The sequence below is a fragment of the Pristiophorus japonicus genome, chromosome 18 (assembly GCF_044704955.1).
Source record: "Pristiophorus japonicus isolate sPriJap1 chromosome 18, sPriJap1.hap1, whole genome shotgun sequence".
NCBI classification, from domain to species: Eukaryota; Metazoa; Chordata; class Chondrichthyes; family Pristiophoridae; genus Pristiophorus; species Pristiophorus japonicus.
Genome location: NC_091994.1, coordinates 99,966,834 through 99,993,008, shown reverse-complemented (window position 1 = coordinate 99,993,008; position 26,175 = coordinate 99,966,834). Strand labels below are relative to the sequence as shown.

The 26,175-nt window shown below is 42.3% G+C and overlaps 1 protein-coding gene across 2 annotated transcripts in view; it reads right to left on the bottom strand.

The window, feature by feature from the left end:
* The window catches only part of wrap73 (WD repeat containing, antisense to TP73), a 152,164-nt gene that overhangs the window by 16,455 nt on the left and 109,534 nt on the right, over positions 1-26,175 (bottom strand). For both annotated transcript variants that reach the window (XM_070860467.1, XM_070860466.1), the window contains 5 exons: positions 25,631-25,783; positions 19,675-19,791; positions 7,715-7,787; positions 2,672-2,775; positions 797-883 (listed from right to left, as the gene is read on the bottom strand). In XM_070860467.1, the coding sequence (XP_070716568.1) occupies positions 797-883; positions 2,672-2,775; positions 7,715-7,787; positions 19,675-19,791; positions 25,631-25,654 (405 nt within the window). In that variant the 5' untranslated portion in view covers positions 25,655-25,783. The remainder of the gene's footprint in view (positions 1-796; positions 884-2,671; positions 2,776-7,714; positions 7,788-19,674; positions 19,792-25,630; positions 25,784-26,175) is intronic.

The window sequence follows — 26,175 nt, the reverse complement described above, 5'->3', positions numbered from 1 at the left end:
GAGAGTTGTTAACCTGTGGAATTCCCTGCCACAGAGAGTTGTTGATGCCAGTTCATTGAATATATTCAAGAGGGAGTTAGATATGGCCCTTACGGCTAAAGGGATCAAGCGGTATGGAGAGAAAGCAAAAAAGGGATACTGAGGGAATGATCAGCATGATCTTATCGAATGGTGGTGCAGGCTCGAAGGGCCAAATGGCCTACCCCTGCACCCATTTTCTATGTTTCTATGAAGCAGTTTGCACACAGCAAAGTCTCACAAACAACAGCAAGCTAAATAACTAACCAGTCTGTGGTAGAGGGATAAATGTTGGCCAGGACACCAGGAGAACTCATGTCATAACAATTCATATCATGTTATGTCAGCCTGAGGGGGCAGATGGAGCCTCAGTTAAATGTCTCATGAAAGATGGCACCTTCGACAGAGCAGCACTTCCTTAGTACTGCACTGAAGTGTCAGCCTAGATTATGTGATCCAATCTCTGGGTTTGGCGCCTGAACCCACAACCTTCTGACTCAGGTGAGCGTGCTACAAGTGAACTAAGGTTGACATTTGAAGAGACTGCAAGTCTAATTTTATGGACACTTCCACAGATCAATCCCCCTTCATTTTAGCATTCTAAAATCCCCTGCTCTAACAAAACGCCAAGAACTCACCATATAATACTGTAGTCATAACCCTGTGTTTTGTCAAACAATAAACACCTTGGACTTCAAATTTACTTCAAAAGAATTAACATATTTTAAAGACAGGAATCTTTCAAGCTGCAATATCCCTTTTCAGAGCTGCCACTCACCTCCAAACAGGAATCCCAGACTGCCAGCACACAGCTGTTGGGTGACCACTCGATACCAGCCAGGTCCTGGGTCTCAGTCTCAAAATGCTGAACAAATTACACACAAGAGAATCATCATGAATAGAAAACAGCTACCAAATCAATTTTAGAAAAGCCGGACATATGATTTTAAACAACAGTTATTTATTTCAGATCACGTACAGGAACACGCCAAAAGGTAATAGAAGACAACAAACATTCGGGGAAAAATAAAGCGCTCCACTTCCTTTCTGGGACAGTAGCGGGACGATGCCTCAGGAACGGGGTGCAGCGCTATGCACTGGGCCGCGTAGGAGGGGCTCTTCCCCCAATTAAAGGGAAGGACCCAAAGCTGCATACTCTGCAGCAAAAAAAGGGTCCTGTCTGGACCACTGGGGGGTGAGGTGCCGTGCCAAAAACCCAGCACTCAAGCAGAGTGCTGATCTGACCGATCGCAGCACGGATTTCGCGTTCAAAGCACCAACGGCACATCTCCCCTTTACGTTTCGCTCTGCGAGTGGCCAGCCGCCCGGTACGCGTCCCCTGAAGCTGTCGCCGTCATCGCCCGGCGCAGCTTCAAGGGGCGATACCCAATTCAGGGTTCGGGGCGCTAATGGGTCGCTGCGCATGGTGATGACATAAGAATATTACATAAGAAATAGGAGCATGAGTAGACCATTTGGCCCCTTGAGCCTGCTCCGCCATTTAATAAGATCATGGCTGATCTGATCTTGGGCTCAGCTCCACTTTCCTGCCCGCTTCCTTATTGTTCAAAAATCAATCTCCGCCTTAAATATATTCAATGACCCAGCCTCCAGAGCTTGCTGGGGCAGAGAATTCTACAGATTTACGACCGTCTAAGAGAAGAAATTTCTCATCATCTCAGTTCTAAATGGGCAACCCCTTATTTTTAAACTATGCCCTCTAATTCTAGATTCCCCCACGAGTAGAAACATCCTCTCTGTATCTACGTTGTTGCGTCCCTTCAGTATCTTATATGTTTCAGTAAAATCATGTCAGCATCACCGGCGGAGCAGGTGCTACAGGTTTCCGCTGCGCCACTAAATTCCCACCGAATTTAGCAGGAGTCGTTAGCTGCGCCGTACCTGGTCGCGTCGTCTCCCCCCCCCCCCCCCCCCCCCCACCCCCAGGAACGCTAACAGGATGAACCGAATTTCTAGGTTATTATATATAGACCCCAGGATTTTGGGCATTGCAACATGTAGATGCCGAGAGGTGCATTTTAGAAAGGCAAATATAATGCTGCATCATACTATGCAGCAGGCAGTATGATGGCTTACAGTACATCTCTCTTTCTTCTGAGACGGGTTCAAACTCAGTCCAGAATGACGACATAAAAATCTCTCTGTACTGGCTGCAGGCTAAGCTCAGTTTCTGGAGTATACGGATCTACAGCTCACATGGATTCGCAGACTTCCTCAGATGGCTGGCTGGGGAAGGAACTTAACATTTCCCTTTGGTGTAATAGGGAGTCCATTCATTTGGAACAATATAAAAAGCAGCTTAACCCGTCATCTAACCCATTCTGTACATGATTCAAATTGCTCGACACAAGCACTGGGTGCAAAATGGGGATAAAAAATGTTGCATTCCCCAACACGAGAAACCCTTAACCTCAATGAACAAGACCTCGCTCCTGGCATACCACCAATGTAGTGCTTGGAAATATAGTATTCCGCGGACGTAGCGCACTTTTTGAAGTTCCTGAAACCGAGCACGATTTTAATGGAAAGGTTCCGGAACAGCATGCACAGTGTAAGGATCAGTACTGGGTCACACCGTTCTCGATGAGGAACAATGCATGTGTGTTTTTTTTATAAATATAAAATTAATTACCCGCAGCAGCTGCCACTCGCTGCACACAAAGATACTGATGTAATCCTTGCAGTCTCGTCTCTCTGCCAGTGCCATGTAGCGGCCGTCCTTGGTGAAATCCATCCCTGAGGCCATAAACAAGCATTGAGTGTGTGGCATTTTATCAGACTGTCAAAATCTTACAGGATTTTAAAGAAGCTACTCAGGGAAATCCATCCTCAATATAATCATCTACAGTTAAACTGGTTAAACTAAAACCATTTGAGGGACAAAACTTTGAATAAAACCTCTTAAAAACAAGCTTTCAAACACATATTTGTACCTTCCCCAATTTTAACCCCTTCTTTCCCGAGGCACTGAGATACACTTGGCACTGGCAACCCCGATATCTCACCTAATTGGCCACTCTAAATGTATCGGCCTCAACATTGAGGGTGCAATTTTAACCTAATCCTCCCGGCGAGAATCTGATGGGATCGGATTTGCCGCCCGTTTTACACCTCACTCGATTTTACTTTCCCCAATGGAAGTGTAAAACAGGTGGCCAATCCACTCCCATCCCATCAGTTTCCTGCCAGGCAGATTAGGTTACAATTACAGAGTGTCAGCAGGCTATTGAACCATGGAGGGCATCACAACCAAGTCCATTTCTGTCCGCGCACAGCATCCTCACACACACTTTTTAAGCAGAGGTCACTATGGACCCTGACTGATTTCTCTCTTCCCTAGCCCAGGGGCACTGAAACCAATTATGATGCCCCAACTGCAAATTAGGATCAGGGTCAAACTTCAGGATTTCATTTTACTTTTTGGACCTGTATTCAAAATCTGTGTGCCTTTAAAAAAAATAATCACTTTGTCTTTTGGAGTTTCAAATTGTAACAATCCAAAAATATTGAGAAAAGCTATGCCTCGTGTATCCTGCTTTAAGCTCAAGCCTCTCAAACCAAAAAAAAATACAGAGCACCGTCAGCACAAATGCTGTTACTATTATTCCTGAGAAACTCTGCCACATTTTGTTTTAATGATAATGCACGTTAAAACAAAATGTTGCAGAGCTACTCAGAAATATATTACTGAACTAATAATCTAGAGGCCTGGACTAATAACCTAGAGACAGTGAGTTTAAATCCCATCAGGACAGTTTGAAAATTTTAATTCAGCTTAAAAAAAATCTGGAAATAAAAAGCTGATATCAGTAAAAGTGAACATGAAGCTGTCAGATTGTTGCAAAAACCTAACTGCTTCACTAGTCATTGTAGAGAAGAAAACCTGTCGTCTTTATCCAGTTTGGCCGATGTGACTCCAGTCCCACACCAACATGGTTGACTCTTAATCGCTCTTTGAAGTGGCCTAGCAAGTCATTCTGTTGCATCAGGACAACCAAGATGAACAATAAATAAGGTCATAAAAAAGCAAACCAAGCACTGGGGTTCATTTGTAGAGGGATATGAAACAGTTAATTCAGAGACCATGGTCCAGAACTTAAAGAAGGGTAACTTTGAAGGTATGAGGCGTGAATTGGCTAAGATAGATTGGCGAATGATACTTAAGGGGTTGACTGTGGATGGGCAATGGCAGACATTTAGAGACCGCATGGATGAATTACAACAATTGTACATTCCTGTCTGGCGTAAAAATAAAAAAGGGAAGGTGGCTCAACCGTGGCTATCTAGGGAAATCAGGGATAGTATTAAAGCCAAGGAAGTGGCATACAAATTGGCCAGAAATAGCAGCGAACCTGGGGACTGGGAGAAATTTAGAACTCAGCAGAGGAGGACAAAGGGTTTGATTAGGGCAGGGAAAATGGAGTACGAGAAGAAGCTTGCAGGGAACATTAAGGTGGATTGCAAAAGTTTCTATAGGTATGTAAAGAGAAAAAGGTTAGTAAAGACAAACGTAGGTCCCCTGCAGTCAGAATCAAGGGAAGTCATAACGGGGAACAAAGAAATGGCAGACCAATTGAACAAGTACTTTGGTTCAGTATTCACTAAGGAGGACACAAACAACCTTCCGGATATAAAAGGGGTCAGAGGGTCTAGTAAGGAGGAGGAACTGAGGGAAATCTTTATTAGTCGGGAAATTGTGTTGGGGAAATTGATGGGATTGAAGGCCGATAAATCCCCAGGGCCTGATGGACTGCATCCCAGAGTACTTAAGGAGGTGGCCTTGGAAATAGCGGATGCATTGACAGTCATTTTCCAACATTCCATTGACTCTGGATCAGTTCCTATCGAGTGGAGGGTAGCCAATGTAACCCCACTTTTTAAAAAAGGAGGGAGAGAGAAAGCAGGGAATTATAGACCGGTCAGCCTGACCTCAGTAGTGGGTAAAATGATGGAATCAATTATTAAGGATGTCATAGCAGCGCATTTGGAAAATGGTGACATGATAGGTCCAAGTCAGCATGGATTTGTGAAAGGGAGATCATGCTTGACAAATCTTCTGGAATTTTTTGAGGATGTTTCCAGTAAAGTGGACAAAGGAGAACCAGTTGATGTGGTATATTTGGACTTTCAGAAGGCTTTCGACAAGGTCCCACACAGGAGATTGATGTGCAAAGTTAAAGCACATGGGATTGGGGGTAGTGTGCTGACGTGGATTGAGAACTGGTTGTCAGACAGGAAGCAAAGAGTAGGAGTAAATAGGTACTTTTCAGAATGGCAGGCAGTAACTAGTGGGGTACCGCAAGGTTCTGTGCTGGGGTCCCAGCTGTTTACATTGTACATTAATGATTTAGACGAGGGGATTAAATGTAGTATCTCCAAATTTGCGGATGACACTAAGTTGGGTGGCAGTGTGAGCTGCGAGGAGGATGCTATGAGGCTGCAGAGTGACTTGGATAGGTTAGGTGAGTGGGCAAATGCGTGGCAGATGAAGTATAATGTGGATAAATGTGAGGTTATCCACTTTGGTGGTAAAAACAGAGAGACAGACTATTATCTGAATGGTGACAGATTAGGAAAAGGGAAGGTGCAACGAGACCTGGGTGTCATGGTACATCAGTCATTGAAGGTTGGCATGCAGGTACAGCAAGCGGTTAAGAAAGCAAATGGAATGTTGGCCTTCATAGCGAGGGGATTTGAGTACAGGGGCAGGGAGGTGTTGCTACAGTTGTACAGGGCCTTGGTGAGGCCACACCTGCAGTATTGTGTACAGTTTTGGTCTCCTAACTTGAGGAAGGACATTCTTGCTATTGAGGGAGTGCAGCGAAGATTCACCAGACTGATTCCCTGGATGGTGGGACTGACCTATCAAGAAAGACTGGATCAACTGGGCTTGTATTCACTGGAGTTCAGAAGAGTGAGAGGGGACCTCATAGAAACGTTTAAAATTCTGACGGGTTTGGACAGGTTGGATGCAGGAAGAATGTTCCCAATGTTGGGGAAGTCCAGAACCAGGGGTCACAGTCTAAGGATAAGGGGTAAGCCATTTAGGACCGAGATGAGGAGAAACACTTCTTCACCTAGAGAGTGGTGAACCTGTGGAATTCTCTACCACAGAAAGTAGTTGAGGCCAATTCACTAAATATATTCAAAAGGGAGTTAGATGAAGTCCTTACTACTCGGGGGATCAAGGCGAGAAAGCAGGAAGGGGGTACTGAAGTTTCATGTTCAGCCATGAACTCGATGAATGGCGGTGCAGGCTAGAAGGGCTGAATGGCCTGCTCCTGCACCTATTTTCTATGTTTCTATGTTTCTATATAATTGTAAAGCAGAGAGATTATGTTAGACTTGTACAGAACCTTGGTTAGGCCGTACTCCAAGTGCTGTATTCTAAAAAGGATACAGGGGCATTGAAGGTGCAAAAAAGATTCACAAGGATGATACCAGAACTGAGAGGATATACTCATCAGGGAAGGCTAAACAGGCTGGGGCTCTTTTCTCTAGAATAGAGAAGGCTCCTAAAAGAGGTTTTTAAAATAATGAAAGGGTTTGATAGGGCAGATGTAGAGAAAATATTTCCACTTGTGGGCAGTCCAAAACTAGGGGCCAAAATTATGAGATTGTCATTAGGGCATTCAGGAGCAACTTCTTTACCTAAAGAGTGGTAAGAATGTGGAATGTGCTACCGCAAGGAGTAGCTGAGGCAACTAGCATGGATGCATTTAAGGGGAAGCTAGATAAGCACTTGAGGGAGAAGGGAATAAAAGGATATACTGATATGGTTAGATGAAGAGGAGTGAGAGGAGGCTCATGTGGAGCATAAACACCGGCATAGATCAGTTGGGCTGAATGGCTTGTTTCTGTGCAGTACATTCTATGTATCTGTGCCACAGACCCTATGTAATTGTTATGATCAAGTTCTGCTCAACATATCTTTCAAAGCTGAAACATAATCCACAGCATTCATAGGCGCCAGCTACACCTAGTGGCTAAAGTCAGTATTGTACAATCCTTCCTTTGTCACTCAATATGGAAGATGAAAGACTATTTGAGATTGACTGGTTTCTCAGAGAAGTGAAAATTGATTGCATGGGCTCCAGTGTATTAGAATCATAAAATCCTACTAGTGAATTCTATTAATCTAGATTTGTTTTCTTAAATAATTCTCTCTCCTTTTCAGCCAATCAGGACAGTTAGACGGGCTGTTTCTTCCTCTTTCCCTCGTGCCTGCCAACTCTACTATGTAACCAGTCTCTAGGAGAGGCACAGGCAGCCTGAATAGGCAGGTACTTAATCTCTCCTCTATATCGGAAACCCGTCTTCTCAAAAAGCAGCCTGGTTAAGATCAGCAAAGTTGCAAGAAAAAAAAAGTGCCCCATTGTTTTGTGATGTGACATATTAGGATTCAGGGTGCCGTTCTGGGAAACTACCTTTCAAGTTTCACTTCTTTTCAGCTGATCTCACTGGGCAAAGATCTTTGGTAATCCCCCCGCACCACAAAACAAAATGGGATAAGAAACCAGAAACTGTTGTGCGAATGATACCAAATAATGAACACACTGAGGACTGCAGATATAAGCAGAATCAATAACTGGTTTACAACACGTCCTTCTCAATTCTGCTTAATTCATACTTCTTATCGTATTATCCTTCAAAACAAGATTGCTTGTCCACTTACCATGCTGACAGGCCTTGGGATACTTGATATAAGATACAGATTTGGTGCACAGCGACCAGACGGTGATTCTCAGCTGTCGGGAGAGATAAACGTTTATTTATTTTGTTGCCGCAGCATGCGTAGAACGCCGGAACTCCGACCCAAACGTGACCCCTCAGAAATTAATCTGTGCAAGCCTGCAGGCTACACTTCCACACTGAACAAATCCCTTCTCAGCAGCTGAAATTACAAGAACTGTATGCAAGAATGTAATTTACAGCACCCAACCCATTAAACTATTAACCTTACTGTACAGTTTGATCAAAAATTCAACATATTTTTACAGTAACGAATGTAAAGACATACACCAGTCATGTCTATCAATGTTGAGACTTATTTTTAATGACTACCTTTTCTCTTAACTCAAGCACTCCAACTTTTAAGTCCCTTTCTGATCTTGTTACAGATCTTTGGAGCTCATCATTTGCAACAAGTTTGATAACAATATCATACTGGATTTTGAGTGTGATGGGTGGGAGGGGGAAACAGAAGTTTAAATTGGAAGGAAGCTTCCCCAATAGTTCAGTGGGTAAAGGTATAGTTTTTAGCCAAACACATAAAAGAATAGCAGGAATGACCCATGCCGAGTGAGCTGGAGCAGCAGAAAGTGCGCTACAAATGACCTCAGCAATCTTGGGCCGGGGAATGGGGAAGGGGAAAGAGAAGCAGATGAAGTGGTTGGGGTTTCTGTTTCTGGCAACTACCCTAGTGTCCCCACTGAAAAATGTATACTTGGGGGCATCAGGTGAAGACAGCGTCAGATTTGGCTGTGATGACCCTCCACAATTGGCACACTCATCCATGAAGAATGGCCACTTGGGCGAGATGCCAAAGGGTGGACAGACCATCAGTGCATTCAGGAAAGAGGCAGAAAACAAATAATGCTAGGTGAAGGCTCAAAAACTTCTACCAAACAACATGGGATCCTGTAGAGTAACCTGGTGAGTCACTCACTCAGTTTTTAAACCTTATTCAAAGATTAGTGGCAGCACATACTTAAAAAAAAGTCCTCCCTTGATTTAATTTTCAGCACAGTATTTCTATTTATCTGAACTGGTATACAAAGATGACCAGACCAGACAATAGGCATAGATACAGAATATTGATGGATTGATTGGAGTAAAGACATAGCATGTTTCAGTCCCAGGACAGAGCAAGCAACACAAAAGGAATATTGATTAAAAATAAAACTGTTAAAACATCTGAGGGGTGCTCTCCCCCTCCCCTCTCCTCCAGCAGGTACACTTTACAGATGGCAGTGTATCAAAACAGACCACGTATTCCAGAGTTCATTCCTGACATGGGCCGAGCTAGCCAATCTCCGCCAGGGTTGCCGCAAGGGCAGACAGCTCCTGGTCCTGGTCCAGCATCCGCCTGCTGCAAAGTGAGAAATGCATCAGGTGAAGGTGAAACTGTGAATAACCCCCAAGGCTCAGTGCCCAGGCTCATTTTTGAAGAATGCCAATTTAGCCAAGGCTTCAGTCTTTGAGTGACTTCTACCCATGGAATCCATTCCCCTGCAGGATCAGCAACTTAATGAGAGATGGGCAAGCAGGGGAAAAATCTGAATGTAATATGGAGTTTGCTAGCCAAACACCTCAAATGAGAAAAAATTCGTAAGACCATGCCTAGTGTATAAAAGCTGTCAAGTGACTCATTTTTAAGATTTCAAGATATCCTGATCCCAAAGATTTTATTGGTATTTTATATATATAAAGCTGAGCATACAAAGAACCTTTTAGTTCCATCTGTAGAAGAGGCATCTCTCAGCTGTTGTTTTGTAACAGAAATTGATCCTGAATTCTGCCACTATACAGCCACTTTTAAAATAGAATACAACTTGCTGAGACTCTCTGAACAGGGTAACTCGATAAGGCAAGACTGGGCGCAGTTTGAGGGATACCAAACTCTGACTATTACAACCAAGGAAAGATTAAGCCTCAATTTTCATTAAGTTCAGTAGCAAAGATCACTGATTTTCCATTTTCATAGAAAAATGAACAGAATCATGGAATGCAATCCCAAAATCACCCGTAAAAGTCCTGGGATCCCAACTGATTCAAATGAAACTGGACTTATTCAGTCGTCATAAATCATTGGTCCCATTACCATTTTATTTTTGAGATTCTACATAAATTAAAGTATGTTTCAGTCTCCATTGTGGCCTGCCATCGTGGCTGCAGATTGGGATACAAACGTAAAATCCCCAAGTATGGGTGAAACTGCTCCACAAAGCCATATCGAGTGGCTTCATCTGCAGCCATTGTTTTAAAATAAAATCACTGATTTACAGAAGGATTGAGTGTCGAGGAGGCAGTGCTAATGATAACTCCTAACCTCAGATGCTATTTTTCCCGCCATGTGCAAAGAAACCTGTAAATGCCATTTGAACAAGCTATCTTTTAAGTTAACATATCTCAGATTTACCATTCCTAATATGTGCCTTAACAATAAAGATCCCCTTTAATTATACAGGTACAGCGTCGAGAATACGGAGTTCTGGAATCCGTACTGTTCCGGAATCCGGGACGATCCGTGGTGGGGTCATCCGGAATCCGGAAAATGTTATGAAGTCCAGACTCCCCTCGGCCCCGGCCCGACCTCCCAACCCCTCCCCCCTACCTCCTCCCCCCCCCCCTTACCTCGGCCTGACCCCCCCCCACCCCCTCACCTCACCCACCCTCCTCCTTACCTCCCCTGCCCCTCCTCCCTACCTACCTTGGCCCAGGCGTTTCCGGAATCGGAACATCAGAAAGACGTTCCGAAGTCCGGAAATTAACAAACCTGGGCTCGGGCGTTTCTGGATTCGGGACATTTTAAAGACCGAAGTCCGAAAATACACAGAATCCAGAGTGGCCTTGGTCCCCAGGCTTCCGGATTCTCGCCGCTGTACCTGTACCTACTCAGACACTTGGCCTCAGTAAACAGTAACCAGGATTTAGGATTGAAGTTTGTTGCCACACCTCAGAATTGACTGAATTCCTAAAAAAACTGAGGGCCGGATTTTCAGCAGATTTGTGACCGGGTTTTCGCCGTGGTTTGACCCTCCGCGGCGAAAACCCAGTCACAAAGCCCGAGCGGGGTCCTCGGGTACCTGTTTGCAGCAGCGCTTCCAAGTACCGCCGGGGAGAGGTGCGCCGATGTGCAACAACACGGATTGAGTTTGCGACTGCCTTTCGGCACTCTCCCGACCCATACACCACACCCAGAATAACAGGTCAAACGTGTCGGTGCAGCCCTGCCAGCAGCGGTAAATATGAAAACCTGCAAAAAAGGCAAGTTAAAGTTTTTAATTTTTTGCAGCGATTACTTAGTTAAGGGTCTTGTAAATGTTTTTGGAATGTTTTGGGGAATTTCCCCCCACCCAAGGCCTCTCTCGCAGCACTCCCAGCCCTGGCCTAAAGTTGCAGGGAATGAGTGTGCAACGGCTCCCTTACCAGACGTAAAGGCCGAAAGTTCAGGCTAAAAACGGTAGCGCAACAAAAATGGTAAGTTTTATGTATCGCTACCGTTTTCGCCGAAAAACCCCAAAAGTCAAAAATCCGGCCCAATAAGTTTTTCACTTCTGGCACAAAAAGCACTTTTGGACGTCTTGCATTTTTTTTGCAAAATTTTTTTAAAAATTTTTTTTAAACACTTGATGGCAAATGTCTGGATCGATGAACAAATGAATGCAAGAGAGTCAATTCCCAGTTTGTTTTGTGGAATTGATCAATCAAACATTACTTATAAACTTGATGCTAATGTAGTTCCCTCTGCCTTTATAAAATACACATGCTCATTTATTTCACTGTGCCAAGCATGGATTTAGTAACAGATTGATTCCCTCTTTACAAACAAAGGAACTAGTCAAGTTTATTTAACATAACACTATAAGGCAAGAACTTTACATTCAGATACATGGCTATGAAAAATAATCCCCAATTTTAATTTAGACCAAGGTAAAGAAATCAGGCAATGTTTTTTAAGCAAAATAACAGTAATGAAGAAATTAATGGCACTGAAGAATGATAAATCCCTAGGACCAAATGGTTTCCATCCCAGGGTTTTAAACGAAGTAGGCGAGAACATTGCAAATGCCCCAACTATAATCTTTTAAAATTCTCAATTCGGGAACCATATCTTTGGAATGGAAAATTGCGCATGTCACTCCGCTATTTAAGAAAGGCGAGAGGGAGAAACCAGGGAATTATGGACAAGTTATCCCAACATCTGTTGTCGAGAAATTACTAGAGTCTATAATTAAGGACAGAGTGACTGAACACTGTGAAAATTTTCAGCTGATCATAAGTGAGCCAGCATGGATTTCTAAAGGGTAGGTCATGCCTGACAATCGCAACTGAATTTTTTTGAAGAGGTGACTAAAGTAGTTGACAGGGAAATGTCTATGGATGTTATATGAACTTCCAGTAGGCATTTGATAAAAGTCCCCCAGTAGCTAAAGTTGAAGCTCAAGAAATTAAAGGCAAATTACTGACCTAGTTAGGAAATTGGCTGAGGCAGGAGTGAAGTTAGGAAACACTTCTGCACACAAAGCGTGGTAGAAATTTGTAACTCTCTTCCGCAAACGGCAATTGATGCTAGGTCAATTGTTAATTTTAAATTGGAGATTGATGGGTTTTCGTAAACTAAAGAAAGGTATCAAGGGATATGGGACAAAGGTGGGTATATGGAGTTACGTTATAGATCAGCCACGATCTCATTGACTGGCGAACAGGCTCGAGGGGTTAAATGGCCTCCTCCTATGTAATATGTCAGTGCCTAAAGACAGCACACCCATAACAAACTCATTCTCTTCCTTCCACCCCCAGTACTGTCACAGGAGATTCAAAAATCTGACTGGCAACTTTGACAAGAGTTACTATTAAAAAAAACTTATTTTGCACAGCAACACTAAACCTGTGGTTAATGTTATACATCTATGAAGAACCTGGGTACTGAAGGTTATTAGTTCTCCAAAATGCTCAGCAATCGCTCGTTGTACACCAGCGCTCTGCCTATATACGAAGGCCTCTATGTTCTATGGAACACAGAGAGCGCCTGCACCTGCACACTGCACGACAGAAAGCCGGGTGGGGTGTTTTATTTAAAAATAAAGTGTTAAAAAATAAAATGCCACGACGACTTTTTAAAATAAGGCGAATTTCTTTGTTAAATGGAGACCAGCCACGCCGAGCCACCGGCCATCAGGCCGCTCGGACGAAGGGAGGAGCTGTGTGCGGCCCTACACAGCTCCATTAAATTCAATAGAGCCTATATGCAGATTGCCAATGTCGTATGTACAACACAACAGACTTAGCCTTAGATCAACAAATTTAACACTGGCACAGGGAGCACACAAATCGAAATTCTCCCTCTTTAGCCAAATCAAACATTCACACAAGTCGGACTTGCTCATTTTGAGCTTGTAACTTTCAAAAACTCTAAATAAAAATCTGGTTTCGCACCATCTGTAAAAAACGTCAGTTGGCTAATCGTACTCCAGGGCTGGTTGGAGAAACATTTCAACAGGTGCAGTGTTGGTAACCATCACTGTACAAAACAACAATAAAAAAATACCAGCTCAAATAGCCTTCAATTTGAATGCAGACTCTGCTCGGTCAGAGGGGCTCTTTTCATAGCCATGTCTGTCAACACGGGATTTTGCAGGATTATTCAGTACACATTCCACAACAGAAAGCATTTGAATGAAGATAGGAATCACATCCAGAATCAATCACCTTTCTACTGCAAATTTGTTTCAATTTTGAAAGATCCCAAGAGCGTATAGGGTATACCAATAAGGTATTCTAGAAGTTAATTTTGTTCCATTGCAATGCTGAAAGTAATGCTCTAATTGTACAATATTAAACATAAGGTTTCTCCGATGGCTCAGTTGGTAAGTCAGTATTTAAACAGGCAAACACAGACTGGAATTACATGGCAATTATTACATGGCTGCGGGAGGAGGTAGGTGTCTATAGTTATGTTGCTCCAACCATCGTGGTGTGGGGTCGGTTCGATGGACCACCTTGCCCGTTTCCTGCTGGTCAATTTTGTATGTTCGTAGAAGGTGCATGGTTCAGTCCTCGGCTTTGGCTGAATTAGATCTCAGCCCGACTGGCAGTAGAGGTGCTTGCTGGAACATGAATGCGTGCAAGGTGAGGACAGGATCAGGCTTGGCTTAGCAGCCCCCCCCTGCCAAGCACTCAGTGTCTAGGTCCAAAAATGAACATTAGCAACTAGGTAAAATACTAACATGCCTAGCACTGTTGGAAGCATCCCCCAACAGGAGTATGTACCTTCTAAGAGGGATGGAACAAATAAAAGTCAATAAAATGGCAAAAAGGGCCATATATTTCAAAAGATAGTTAATATTTAACACTGAGTCCTTCACTGCATACAGAGCACAGCCATCCAAATAAGGAGAACATAAACATTGTTTTCTATCCCCTCTCTCACCACTGCCAATTGATCAAACAGGCAGCAGAAACCTTTCCCCACACCCTTGAGCATCTGTAGCCAGTTCCTGGTAGCGAAGTCAGGTTATCCCAGAATGACTTGCTCGCCAGTTCTCCCTCCTTCTGCAAGTTTCTATCACAACGATACTTAATTCCATCACAATGAATTTACACACAGGAAGCTCTTCCATAATCTCTTCAATACTTACTGGACTATGAGGGCTAAGGGCTATAATAACCAGAATCCTGTGAGACAAGGAAATAACCAGCTGATTTCCCCCTCCCCCGAACAGGAATAAAGGTTCATATTAGGTAAATACACCGCATATTGCAGCACCCAGCCATACACACCACCTTCCCAGATTCATACTAAGTTAGCCGATCTCAGTGTTCCTATGCAGGGGGAGAGAAAATAAATCAAATCAATATCTCCATACAAGTTTGGTGAAAATTTCCTGTGTTTTTTAAATTAAATTTTAGTATTAAGAAAAAGCAGTTATGGTACAGTACCTCTTTTTGTCTGAGCTCAACCCCACCTTCCCAGTGTCTATCCAAGCAAGGATGCAAAATTACAGGTTCTGAAAAAAAATTGCATTGATGTAGATCCTTTCACGACTTCAGGATGTCCCAAAATGCTACAGAAAAAATGAAATACCTTTTGAATTGTAGTCACAATTGTAATGTGGGAAATGTGGCAGCTAATTTGCACACAGCAAGGTCCCACAAACAGCAATTAAAATAAATGAACAGATCTATTTTTGGTGCTGATTGAGGAATAAATGTTGGCTAGGACACAAGGGAACTTCTCTCCTGTTGTTCAAATAGTGCCCTGGGATCTTTTACATCCACCCAAGAGGGCTTTATTTCATATTTTACAGTTATCATACACTTTTCAGGGAGCATCTGTGGATCTTAAACCCTCAATCTAGTGAAATATCTTCAAATAAAAACAATTCTGGCGTCATTGCCCAGGTTTACAATATCACCCCATTTAAAATGCCTCACACACGTGTTTCAAATGGTGGGGACAGGACAGACAGTAGAGAACTCAGAATTGTGATTTTTGTGCACAGTTCTTATTGCAAGGTAGTGATGCAGCTCTGAAGGGAGTTTATTAGACAATGTGTATTTGCCTGTCAGACAAATCACACACGCCACAAAGAAGTTCAGACAATTATTAGGAGGTGGACTAAAATAAACTGATAGTCACAGACCAGTCGGCTCTAACTGGATGCAAGATCCTCGGAATACCGTCTATGTGATGCTCGTTTTAGAATACAGTAGAGAGGGGACAATCTGCATATTTTCAGACATGAATCACCATTTTCAATTGCATCATTCTAAACAGGATATCTCCTTACTACAACTAAAACACAAGCTGAACATTTCAAAGCAAAATACCACCCAGAATTATAAAGTCATGAAGACCAAAGAAAAGGTGAAACTCACTAGCTTGCATTCGATATTCCAGTGTACGGAATATAATTGGACTTCAAATGCAATTATAGAAAAGGTCACAACAGGGCTCGGAATACGAGGCCACTAAACCAAAAAAAAGACGATAAAACGCATGTGTGTCTGCGTGTGAGAGTGAGACGAGAAAAAGAGACAGACAGAGAAAGAGAGACGAAGTCAGTGACGGAGACATCCGAAAGGACCAGCAAGAGTGTGCATGACTAATCCAAAGTACAGTGAATACATTCCACGGTCTACATGTATCCACACAGAAAGCTTATTGCACTTGCAAGACTGAGAATGGGGTGGGCCAGAGAAAACAGGAAGTATATGCATTCCAGTTAAGACTTCCTCCACTTGTCCCCATCTCAGTTCTCCCCAAGGCATTCATCTCACCATCAATGCTATCTGAACTGGCCATTGGTGACACCATTGTAAGTACAGCACCATAGGACCAACAGCTTACAACACAACCAACAGCCCCATCTACCCTCACCCCACTCTCCTATACACACCAGACCTGAGGGCCAGGGTATTTCCTAGAGTCTGATAAACTGAGAATATTATAATCAAATTATTCAATTAGTGCATGTTTTAACAGTCTAAAAAGAATGTTCCTAACTACTGTTTGATCCTGCAAAAACAAAGCGTGAAAATCAAGCATGGAAAACAAGAGACACAGATCTGTTCGAAGCTATTTATTTAGCTATGGAGCCCCATTGAATGTTTTAGAGGTGTTACCCCTTTCCCATATAACAGGAATGTGTGTGTGAATTCAAGGGGCACAGCATTACTGATCATTTTCAGGTCAATTTATATTCTGAAGAAAATCCAGTTTCATCATTTATTAAAGCCAAGTATGGTACAAAAGCAGTACATGAGTACTACATGCAAAGTTCTGCAAACGTCACACAATACCTACCTTGAGCATGGGTTTATGTGGAGCGTTTCCAATAGCTCTGAAATAGTGAGAGTATGTGAGGGGTTCAAAAGGAAAAAAGCTGGGGTTGTCTAAATTACCAAACACTAGGGTCCCTGTACTCTACCTACATCTCAAACGGAGCTAATGTCATAAAATAAGCACAGGGCTTTATTCTGACGCACATGCCAATACCACTTCAGCGAGTCTAGATGCGGGAGGTCAAAGCAAGTACAGGCTACAGCAGACACACTGCCTCCAAACCCCACCAGCTGGAAGAATTTCACACCACATGCATCAGGACGTTGCGGCCCACGTTTTCGGAAAACAGTTACACTAAAGACTTGCTAAGAGCACCTGTTTGCGACTCAGCCTACTCTAGGTCATAAGATAGACAACTTCCCTGGCACCCTGCCTAAATCCATTCAACAGTCTGACAGAAGCAAAAAAAAAATTCCTGCACACTGTACACTTCGAGGACTGGCACAATTTGATTCCTGCAAACAATAACAGAGCAGACTACATGATCATAAAACATTGTTCAAAATTTTCTGGAATGTGCCTAAATGCTGCATCATTTACAAATTGTGAAGAGGGTAGAAAAGCTCGTTTTACACATCATTCAAAGCACTTAATCAGTGAGGATCAATGATTCCTCTGCATTGGCAACATTTGTGAACCATGATAACCTCAGTCATACAACAGTCTGTCAGCTTGCTTCGGAGATTCTAAGAATCACATGACTGAAGTCATCACAATTTAGTGAGTAACACGCATGACTTACCCATTCGGGGCTCTGATTAAATCTCAAATTGCAACATAATTAAAACAAACTCTACAAAAAGACATCATAAATCAGATGCCTTGGAAGCACGATGCCGACTGCACCATTTTGAAATAAAGTTCCTCCAGTAATACTCGTGTTGGTTGGGTTTGTGTGCAGGAATTAGTAGTACCCAAACCAGACAAGAGATCAGTGACAGAACAAACCATTTATTACACTGATGTTGATCATAGCTGTAAATTTGCAAGATAAAATACAAATCTGATGCTGTTGGTACATTTTAAGCTTATGTAGCCCCTACTTGTATACAGGGACGATTACTTGTAGAGAAAACTTGGGTACAGACTGAAGCTAAAGTTATTCCTCCACAAGAGGATGGTAATCTAAAAAGGAAAGATCCACTCCTTGTCTCAACTATCATACACAACCTTGCACTTAGCTGAAAAGTAGCATTGCCAAAGCAAGCTGCCTGCCTGCTCAGCTGCCCTCAAGAGAAAACAAATAAATGATATAGTATTAGAGCAGAAACAATCTGAAAATCTGTACTGAATGCAATTTGTGAATACCTGTAGCAGATTTTAGTTTGAAATGTTCAAGTGGGCTTTGTCATTCCTGAGGCAGAGCAGCTGTAAAAAGGGTCATCAGAGTTTTCTAATCCTTTTTTAATCAAAAAGGTAAAATTTAATACTCCACCCTCCCATCTCCTCCTTTCATTTAACAAAGTGCATTGGAAGGGAACAAGGGCTGTTTGGTGGAATTTAACCCTCAAAGTGTGCACTTCGTCTTTTTCAGACTAGACCCAGTAAACAGATTAGAAGGAAGAGACCTATGGAACTGACAAGTTCATCAACACACTGGGTACTGTGTGTTTTAAAAACACAGTAACTGAACACAATGTAGCCCTCACAGGGGGAATGTGCTTTTGGATTTTCCCTTCCAGAACACTTCAAATTAGAATGAATCTGCATAGATATCCATAAATACAGCAATTGCAGGCTCTCGGATTGCTCATGAACAATTGCACCAGCCAGCATGGTACAGGATCTGATCTGTGCCAAGTTAACTGATCTCAGTCAACATGCCAGGATAGGTGCTATCAGCTTCAATGATTCAGGACATGGGGAGGGAATAATCAACCAGGGTCCCAGCAAGCAAAGTTGGAAAGTGCACATATACATGTAGACTGGGTCAGGATGGTACCTCCAACCTACCTTTGATCTTATTTAAAACGTCTAAATTTCTCGATATGTAGTTTCCCAGAACGACGACAGCTTCCACATTTATACTGCAGATTTGACATTGAGAAAACCTCCCCCAAAGGAGGAAATATTAGGTGGATGACCAAAAACTTGGTCAAAGAAGTGGGTTTTAAGGGCAGTCTTAAAAAGAGAGAGGAGATGGGGTGGATGTGTTAAGGGAAGGAATCACCAATGGTGAGCAAAGGGAGTGTGCACAACAGGAACTGAGACGGAGGAATGGAGAGTTTTGGGTGAAGGGGTGATTATAACTTTCTCCAGTCTATAAAGATAGGGAATGGTAAAGGCACAAAGGGATGAAAATTTTAAATGAGGCATTGGGGGACCAGGAGACAACATAGGTCAGCGAGGACAGTGCTCATGGGTGAGTGGGACTTGGTCCAGGATAGAATACGGGCATCAGAATTCTGGATGGGCTGAAGTTTATGAATGCTGGAGAATGGGCGGCTGGCCAGGAGAGCACTGGAAACACACTTCTACTTTGTATTATTCCTTATTGTATATAAAGCAGCACTTGATTTGGCACTGAAAGTAGCACTCAAACTCCTCGACAGCAGGTACCCACAATTAGATCTTACAACTTAAAAAAATAACTGTGGTTACACCACATGCCTTATACTTAGAATCATAGAAAATTACGACACAAGGAGGCCATTTGGCCCATCATGTCCATGCCACTTCAATGAGAGACCAAATTTCAATGATATTAGAATAAAGCAGAATATTTTAAAAATATCTATTACTAAAGACACCCTGCAGTGTTGTACTTTATATGCTTTTCCAAAACTTATCACACCATTGAGAAAGCAACTTGCTTTACAAAGTCCCATACATATTTTAGGATCCAGGACACTTGACAGTTCAAGCTACTTTATCAGTTTATTGTGGTATCTGAATACCGTCACTGTACAGCAGCCTTTTAACTCCCTCGCACCCATATGATATTGTGTAACACAAGCAGAGCAAGTGGTAGTCAAACAACTGCTAAGCTTTAAATTCTATTTCAGCACAAGACTACAGACAGCAACAGTTGATGCTTTGCTTTGGGGGGCGTTAACCTCACTTACATGGAACTCTGTAGTGTTGAGAATGTGACGTCCGTCTGGACTCCAGCGCGAGGCCACTAACCCAGCCGATCCCTCGTCAATCTTGCAGTGCCAATCAGGCTGCTCCAAGGACCAGACCTGTTTTTAGAAAAGTTAAATATGTTCTCAGACTACGCAAACAATCTGTCATAAAACAGGCAGCTCCCATCAGTCCGTTCGAGAGAGATAGAGAAGAGCTATTCAACCAACATTTAAAACCACAGAACATTTTAGAAGACAACAAGCTGGACCATGAAAGACTGGCGTTGGATACCTCTGCAAAGGTAATGGCATCCTTACCTATTATGCCTTTCTTCATATCATGATTTGCAGTAGAATGTTGATAATTCTAAATTTTACTCACTTTGGCCAACAGGCAAATAAACTTGTGTGTGGGGTTGTCACTCAATGATGAATATGGTGCATTCATTTGTGGATGATAATTATCTAAACTTTAAAAACTTAATTAATACCCAAAATGTGGCTTGAAATGCACATACAAGGTAGCTGCGGAGTACAAAACTGATCAGCGTGAGCAGTCAATTCCCCCCCACCCCAATTGTGCAGTAACTTCTTTTAGGCAGAAGTTGCAAATTCTGCAATACATCAGCGATTTAAAATGTAAAACCCACATTACAGCAGCTGTTCCAAAGAACACTTGCAACTCGCAAAGGACTGCCTGGTGATACCATTTCTGTTCCAAAAATCAAGTCTGACAAAATCACATATCTGCAATTTATTAAAAAAATTTAAAATCCTGTGTTGTATGCATTTCTCGCACTGTATTTTATAATATTCACAGCGATAATTTCAAGAAAATTACAACAACTGAGCTGCCTAGTGTATAAATTCACTATCTGATGTAGAACTGTGGCATAATGACTGCAAACGCCCCAGGTTAGGTCCCTTGTCTTTACTGAGTTAGCTGAATAGTCTAACAACTACTGTCAAGCCTCACACACAAAGAATGACCACTTGCGTGAGACAGCAGAGCATTGCCAGTACCTGTGGAACTGTACCCCAGTACAGGTCTAAGGGATGGATGGGGGAGGGAGTGGTTGGTAAAGGGAAGAAAAAAGTGCAAGTTAGAAAAAGACAAATGATATACAGTGTAAAAATAAAAGTTACTCTCTCCTAAAAAGATCAATAAAGTTAGATTATTGTTCGGGTTTGCTTGAAGCTGCAATTTCTCCCTAAATTTGCATTTTAATACAATATACATTATATTTAAAAACTTCTCATAACATTTCTGTTCTGAAACATTTTTAATTCTGCTCAACTGCAGAGATGCTCACATCAGAACATTGCCGAATTGATGGCACACTTGATAAACATGTAAACAGATCAACTTAGCACATTAAATGTTACATATTAATCTATTGATTTTATTACGAGTATCCAGTAACTACAAAATGTTCTAACTACGATCGCCTCCGCGCATGTGTAACTTCTTCAGCTAGGATTTTAAGTGAAGCAGTGGCAAAGCGTATTGATGATAAACTATAAAATGTTACCGAGAATGGAAACCTGATTTTCCACATGACGCTGCAGGACTAGATTTTGTGCTCATTTAGGTCAGTGAGCAGAAGATGCTGAGAGATCGTTTCCCATGGCTGGAAATTCTAGAACTAGGGGGCATAGTCTCAGGATAAGGGGCTGGCCTTTTAAGACTGAGATGAGAAGGAATTCCTTCACACAGAGGGTTGTGAATCTACGGAATTCTCTTCCCCAAAGTGCTGTGGATGCTCAGTCGGCGAGTATATTCAAGGATGAGATCGATAGATTTTTGGATTCCAGAGGAATTAAGGGATATGGCAACGAAGTGGAGTTGAGGTCGATGATCAGCCACGATCTTACTGAAAGGCAGAGCAGGCTCGTGGGACCGTATGGCCTTCTCCTGCTCCTAATTTGTATGTTCTTATGTTATGCCCTACCATGACATCAATGTGGATGGATAGCAAGGAGACACAAAGTGGAAGCTGGGCAATTAACAAGCTTCCCCATCTTAATGCATTAGTGAATGGGGAGCTAATTTGTTTCGGTCCATTTTCAGTGCTAAGAGGTGCAAAGAATTTGCCCACCTAGACATTTTCTATCCCACTCTGGTTTAAAAAAAAATCCCTCCCTGATGGCCACAGCTTTAGCATCATTGGCACAAAATTATAACCTATTACTTTCTGACACTGAAAATTTGGGGTACTAACATGCTGCTGATTTTAACCTTGATTTTGAGGTAACTCCCCACTCCAGTTTTCTACTCTTCCCACACGAGGTTGTCAACTCCCTGTCTCCATGCAAACGTTAAAAAAAACGTTACTTGTAATTTACATCAGAAGTAAAATTGCTTCTTGTAGTTATCCATGCATGAAATATTCCCTTCCAATTTTCATTGCTACAACAACGTATATTTAAATAGCATCTTTAAAGTAGTAACACATTCCAAGGCGCTTCACAGGAGTATAATCAAACAAAATTTGACATTAGGACAGATGACCAAAAGGTTTTCAGGAGCGCTTTAAAGAAGGAAAGAAAGGAAGAGAGGCGGAGAGGTTTAGGGAGGGAATTCCAGAGCTTAGGGTCTTGACAGCTGAAGGCACGGCCACTGATGGTGCAGCGATTAAAACATTAAAATTGGGAATTCACTAGAGGCCAGAATTAGAGGAGCACTGATACCTCGGCAGGTTGTAGGAGGTTACAAAGAAAAGGAAGGGTGAGGGATTTGAAAACAAGAATAATAATTTTGAAATGAATGTGTTGCTTTAGCGGGAGCCAGTGTAAGTCAGCTAGAACAGGGGTGATGGTTGAACGGGACTTGGTGCAAGCTAGGATACGGCCAGCAGAGTTTTGGATGGCCTTAAGTTTATGGAGGGTGGAAGATGGGAGGCCAGCCAGGAGTGTATTGGAATAGTCAAGTCTAGAGGTAACAAAGGCATGGATGAGGATTTCAGTAGCAGATGAGCTGAGGCAGGGGTGGAGTCGAGCAATGTAACGGAAGTGGAAATAGGCAGTCTTCTTGATGCCGCGGATATGTGGTCGGAAGCTCATCGCGGGGTCAAATATGACACCAGGGTTGCAAACAGTCTCGTTCAGCCTCAGATATATAAAGAGTGGGAGAAGCAGCCGAGAGGAGTAGTCTCTCTGTGACGCAGGGAAGAATCTAAAGCAAAATTCTAAATTTGAAAAAGTGACGTCTGAGGAGTGGTGGAGCCCGAGGAACTACAGCTAAGTGATTAATTTATTTTCTAAACAAGTCAAGTGTACAATTTATTAATTATTCCGGTCTAAGGGGACAAAATTAAAATGAACTAAATAGAGGGTACTAACATTAAAGGGTGCTGAATTTTCATTAAATTAAAATCCGACGTATAAATAATAAATAAATAATTGCTTTTTTAAAAAACAAAAGTAATCTACCTAATTTTAATTCAGGCTATCGAAAAGCAAATAAATAAAATACTAGAGATGGCAGGTATATGGGAGTTTGTGGACAGCGAGATTCCAGATTCCCACATCTGCAGGAAGTGTCTCTGCCGTCAGTCAATCCGGCTCAGAGTCATTGAGCTGGAGTGCAAGTTAGAGACATTCCAAAGCATAAGGAAGGGGGAGAATTTCTGAATAGTTTTATCTAGATCCAGTAGGTAGCTATAATGTGCATACGAAAAGCAATACTCGCCCAAAACATCAGGCTCAAGTGTCCTTCAAAGCTCCACTTTGCGTGTGCAGCCATATAGAAGACATGGCACATACTGACGTGCACAATGACTTGCCACTGACTGTGCAAGGTAAGCATTATCTAGCTGAAGCAATGATTGGTTCAAGTGAGTTGGATTAACTATCAGGCCAATAAAACAAGAACAAATGAACTTGCATTTATATAACATCTTTCACAACCTTAAAACATCTCAAAGCACGTCACAGCCAATGAAGTACTTTTTGAAGCGTAGTCGCTGTTGTAATGTAGGAAACGCGGCAGCCAATTTTCAGACAGCAAGGTCCGACAAACAACAATGGGATAATGACTAGATAATTTGTTTAAATTATGTTGGTTGAGGGATAAACATGGACCAGGAAATCAAGGAGAACGCTCTTACTCTTCTTCAAATAGTGCCATGGGATCTGTCCATCTAACAGTGCTATTACTCAGTTTAATGTCTCATGCAAAATATGATACCTCAAACAGTGCAGCACCCCCTCAGGGTCAGCATAGATTATGGGTTCAAGTCTCTGGAGTGGAACTTGAACATCACAACCTTCTGATTCAGAAGGAGAGTGCTACCACTGAACCAAGGCTAACACCATAAAACAATGGGCAAAAATTAATCAAGTGCTCCTTCCCCCAAATTATTAGACTCTGAACTGCTTTCACATAGTTCTTGACAGCGAGAGAAAGCACCAGATGTGGGTCCTTGGTGCAAGTATTCTACTGACAACAATCCTCACTAATTTACAATAAGTCAACCATTTGTCCTAACTAACTCCTTTTTTATGGTGCAAAAATGGTGAAATATAACTCATCTAAAATGAGCAGTACACAACAAAAACTTACATTTATATACATTTTTAACATAGAAAAATGTCCCAAGGCAATTAAATGTATTGTTCACACCTACGTGTTGGTTTAAGCTAATGTAATGACTAAAATAGTCACATTCCACTGGTTCACTAAATACACCACAGAGTAGGAAAGAAATGGAAAATATTCAGACTGGGTCATGCGCACACATGGGTTGAATGACCCTTTCTGATTCCTATAGAGTCGGGATAAATAGTTCATTCTTGTGTTGGCAATCAGTAACAAGTAGGGTGCCGCAGGGATCAGTGCTGGGACCCCAACTATTTACAATCTATATTAATGACTTGGAAGAAGGGACCGAGTGTAACATAGCCAAGTTTGCTGACGATACAAAGATAGGAGGAAAAGCAATTTGTGAGGAGAACAGACAAAATCTGCAAAAGGACATAGACAGGCTAAGTGAGTGGGCAAAAATTTGGCAGGTGGAGTATAATGTTGGAAAGTGTGAGGTTATGCACTTTTGAAGAATAAATCAAAGAGCAAGTTATTATTTAAATGGGAGAAAGATTGCAAAGTGCTGCAGTACAGCAGGACCTGGGGGTACTTGTGCATGAAACACAAAATGTTAGTATGCGGATACAGCAAGTGATCAGGAAAGCCAATGGAATCTTGGCCTTTATTGCAAAGGGGATGGAGTATAAAAGCAAGGAAGTCTTGCTACAGTTATACAGGGTATTGGTGAGGCCACACCTGGAATACTGTGTACAGTTTTGGTTTCCATATTTAAGAAAGGATATACTTGCTTTGGAGGCAGTTCAGAGAAGGTTCACTAGGTTGATTCTGGAGATAAGGGGGTTGACTTACGAGGAAAGGTTAAGTAAGTTGGGCCTCTATTCATTGGAATTCAGAAGAATGAGAGGTGATCTTATCGAAACGTATAAGGTTATGAGGAGGCTTGACAGAGTGAATGTTTCCACTGGTAGGGAGACAAGAACTAGAGGGCATGATCTTAGAATAAGGGGCCACCCATTTAAAACTGAAATGAGGAGGAATTTCTTCTCTCAGAGGGTTGTAAATCTGTGGAATTCACTGCCTCAGGGTGCTGTGGAAGCTGGGACATTGAATGGATTTAAGTCAGAGATAGGCAGTTTCTTAACTGATAAGGGAATAAGGGGTTATGGGGAGCGGGCAGGGAAGTGGACCCGAGTCCATGATCGTATTAGATGGCGGAGCAGGCTCAACGGGCCGTATGGCCTACTCCTGCTCCTATTTCTTATGTTCTCAGTGCTCAGCAGCAGGCCTCCCATTAGCTAAATGCAGACGTGTACTGGAGTGGACAATACTAATTTTCCTGTTGAAGTAAAATGAATGGCAGTGAAAGGCATTCTTAAGAAAGAAAAATACTCACACACATATACATGTTACCTGTATGAGTCCACGTTTGTACATGGCACACAAGATGAAGAGAGAGTCTGCGGACCATTCGACATATTGAATCTGGTCCAAACACGTGTACAGGTGCAGGACCTGCAAGGTCTGCACATCACGGACTACCAGTCGGTATTGGGCGCAAACGGCCTGCACAAAAAGATGAAATACATTAACTCTCCAAAACTTAAATTTGTTTTTTTTTTTAATAATTGATAGTTTGATTTCCCCCCCCTCAAAAAAATATTTAATACACTACTTGGACTGGTTATTTAGTCTTGTTGGCCCTAGACTAAAAGATATTACCTCCACTCTTTAAGATGAGATTCTGTGGGAGTACATTGTCCTTTCATATCGCCGATCTATGCATAAAACCTGCCTGCAAGCGGCGGTGGGAGAAGGGGGATGATAACCTCCCTTCCAAGTTAAAAAGGACTAGAACGCCTTATTTGTTTTAAAATTTGAGTGTACGACCCTTTAACTATTAAAAAAAAATTAAATTTATGCAGCATGTGTGCAAAGTTAAAGCACATGGGATTGGG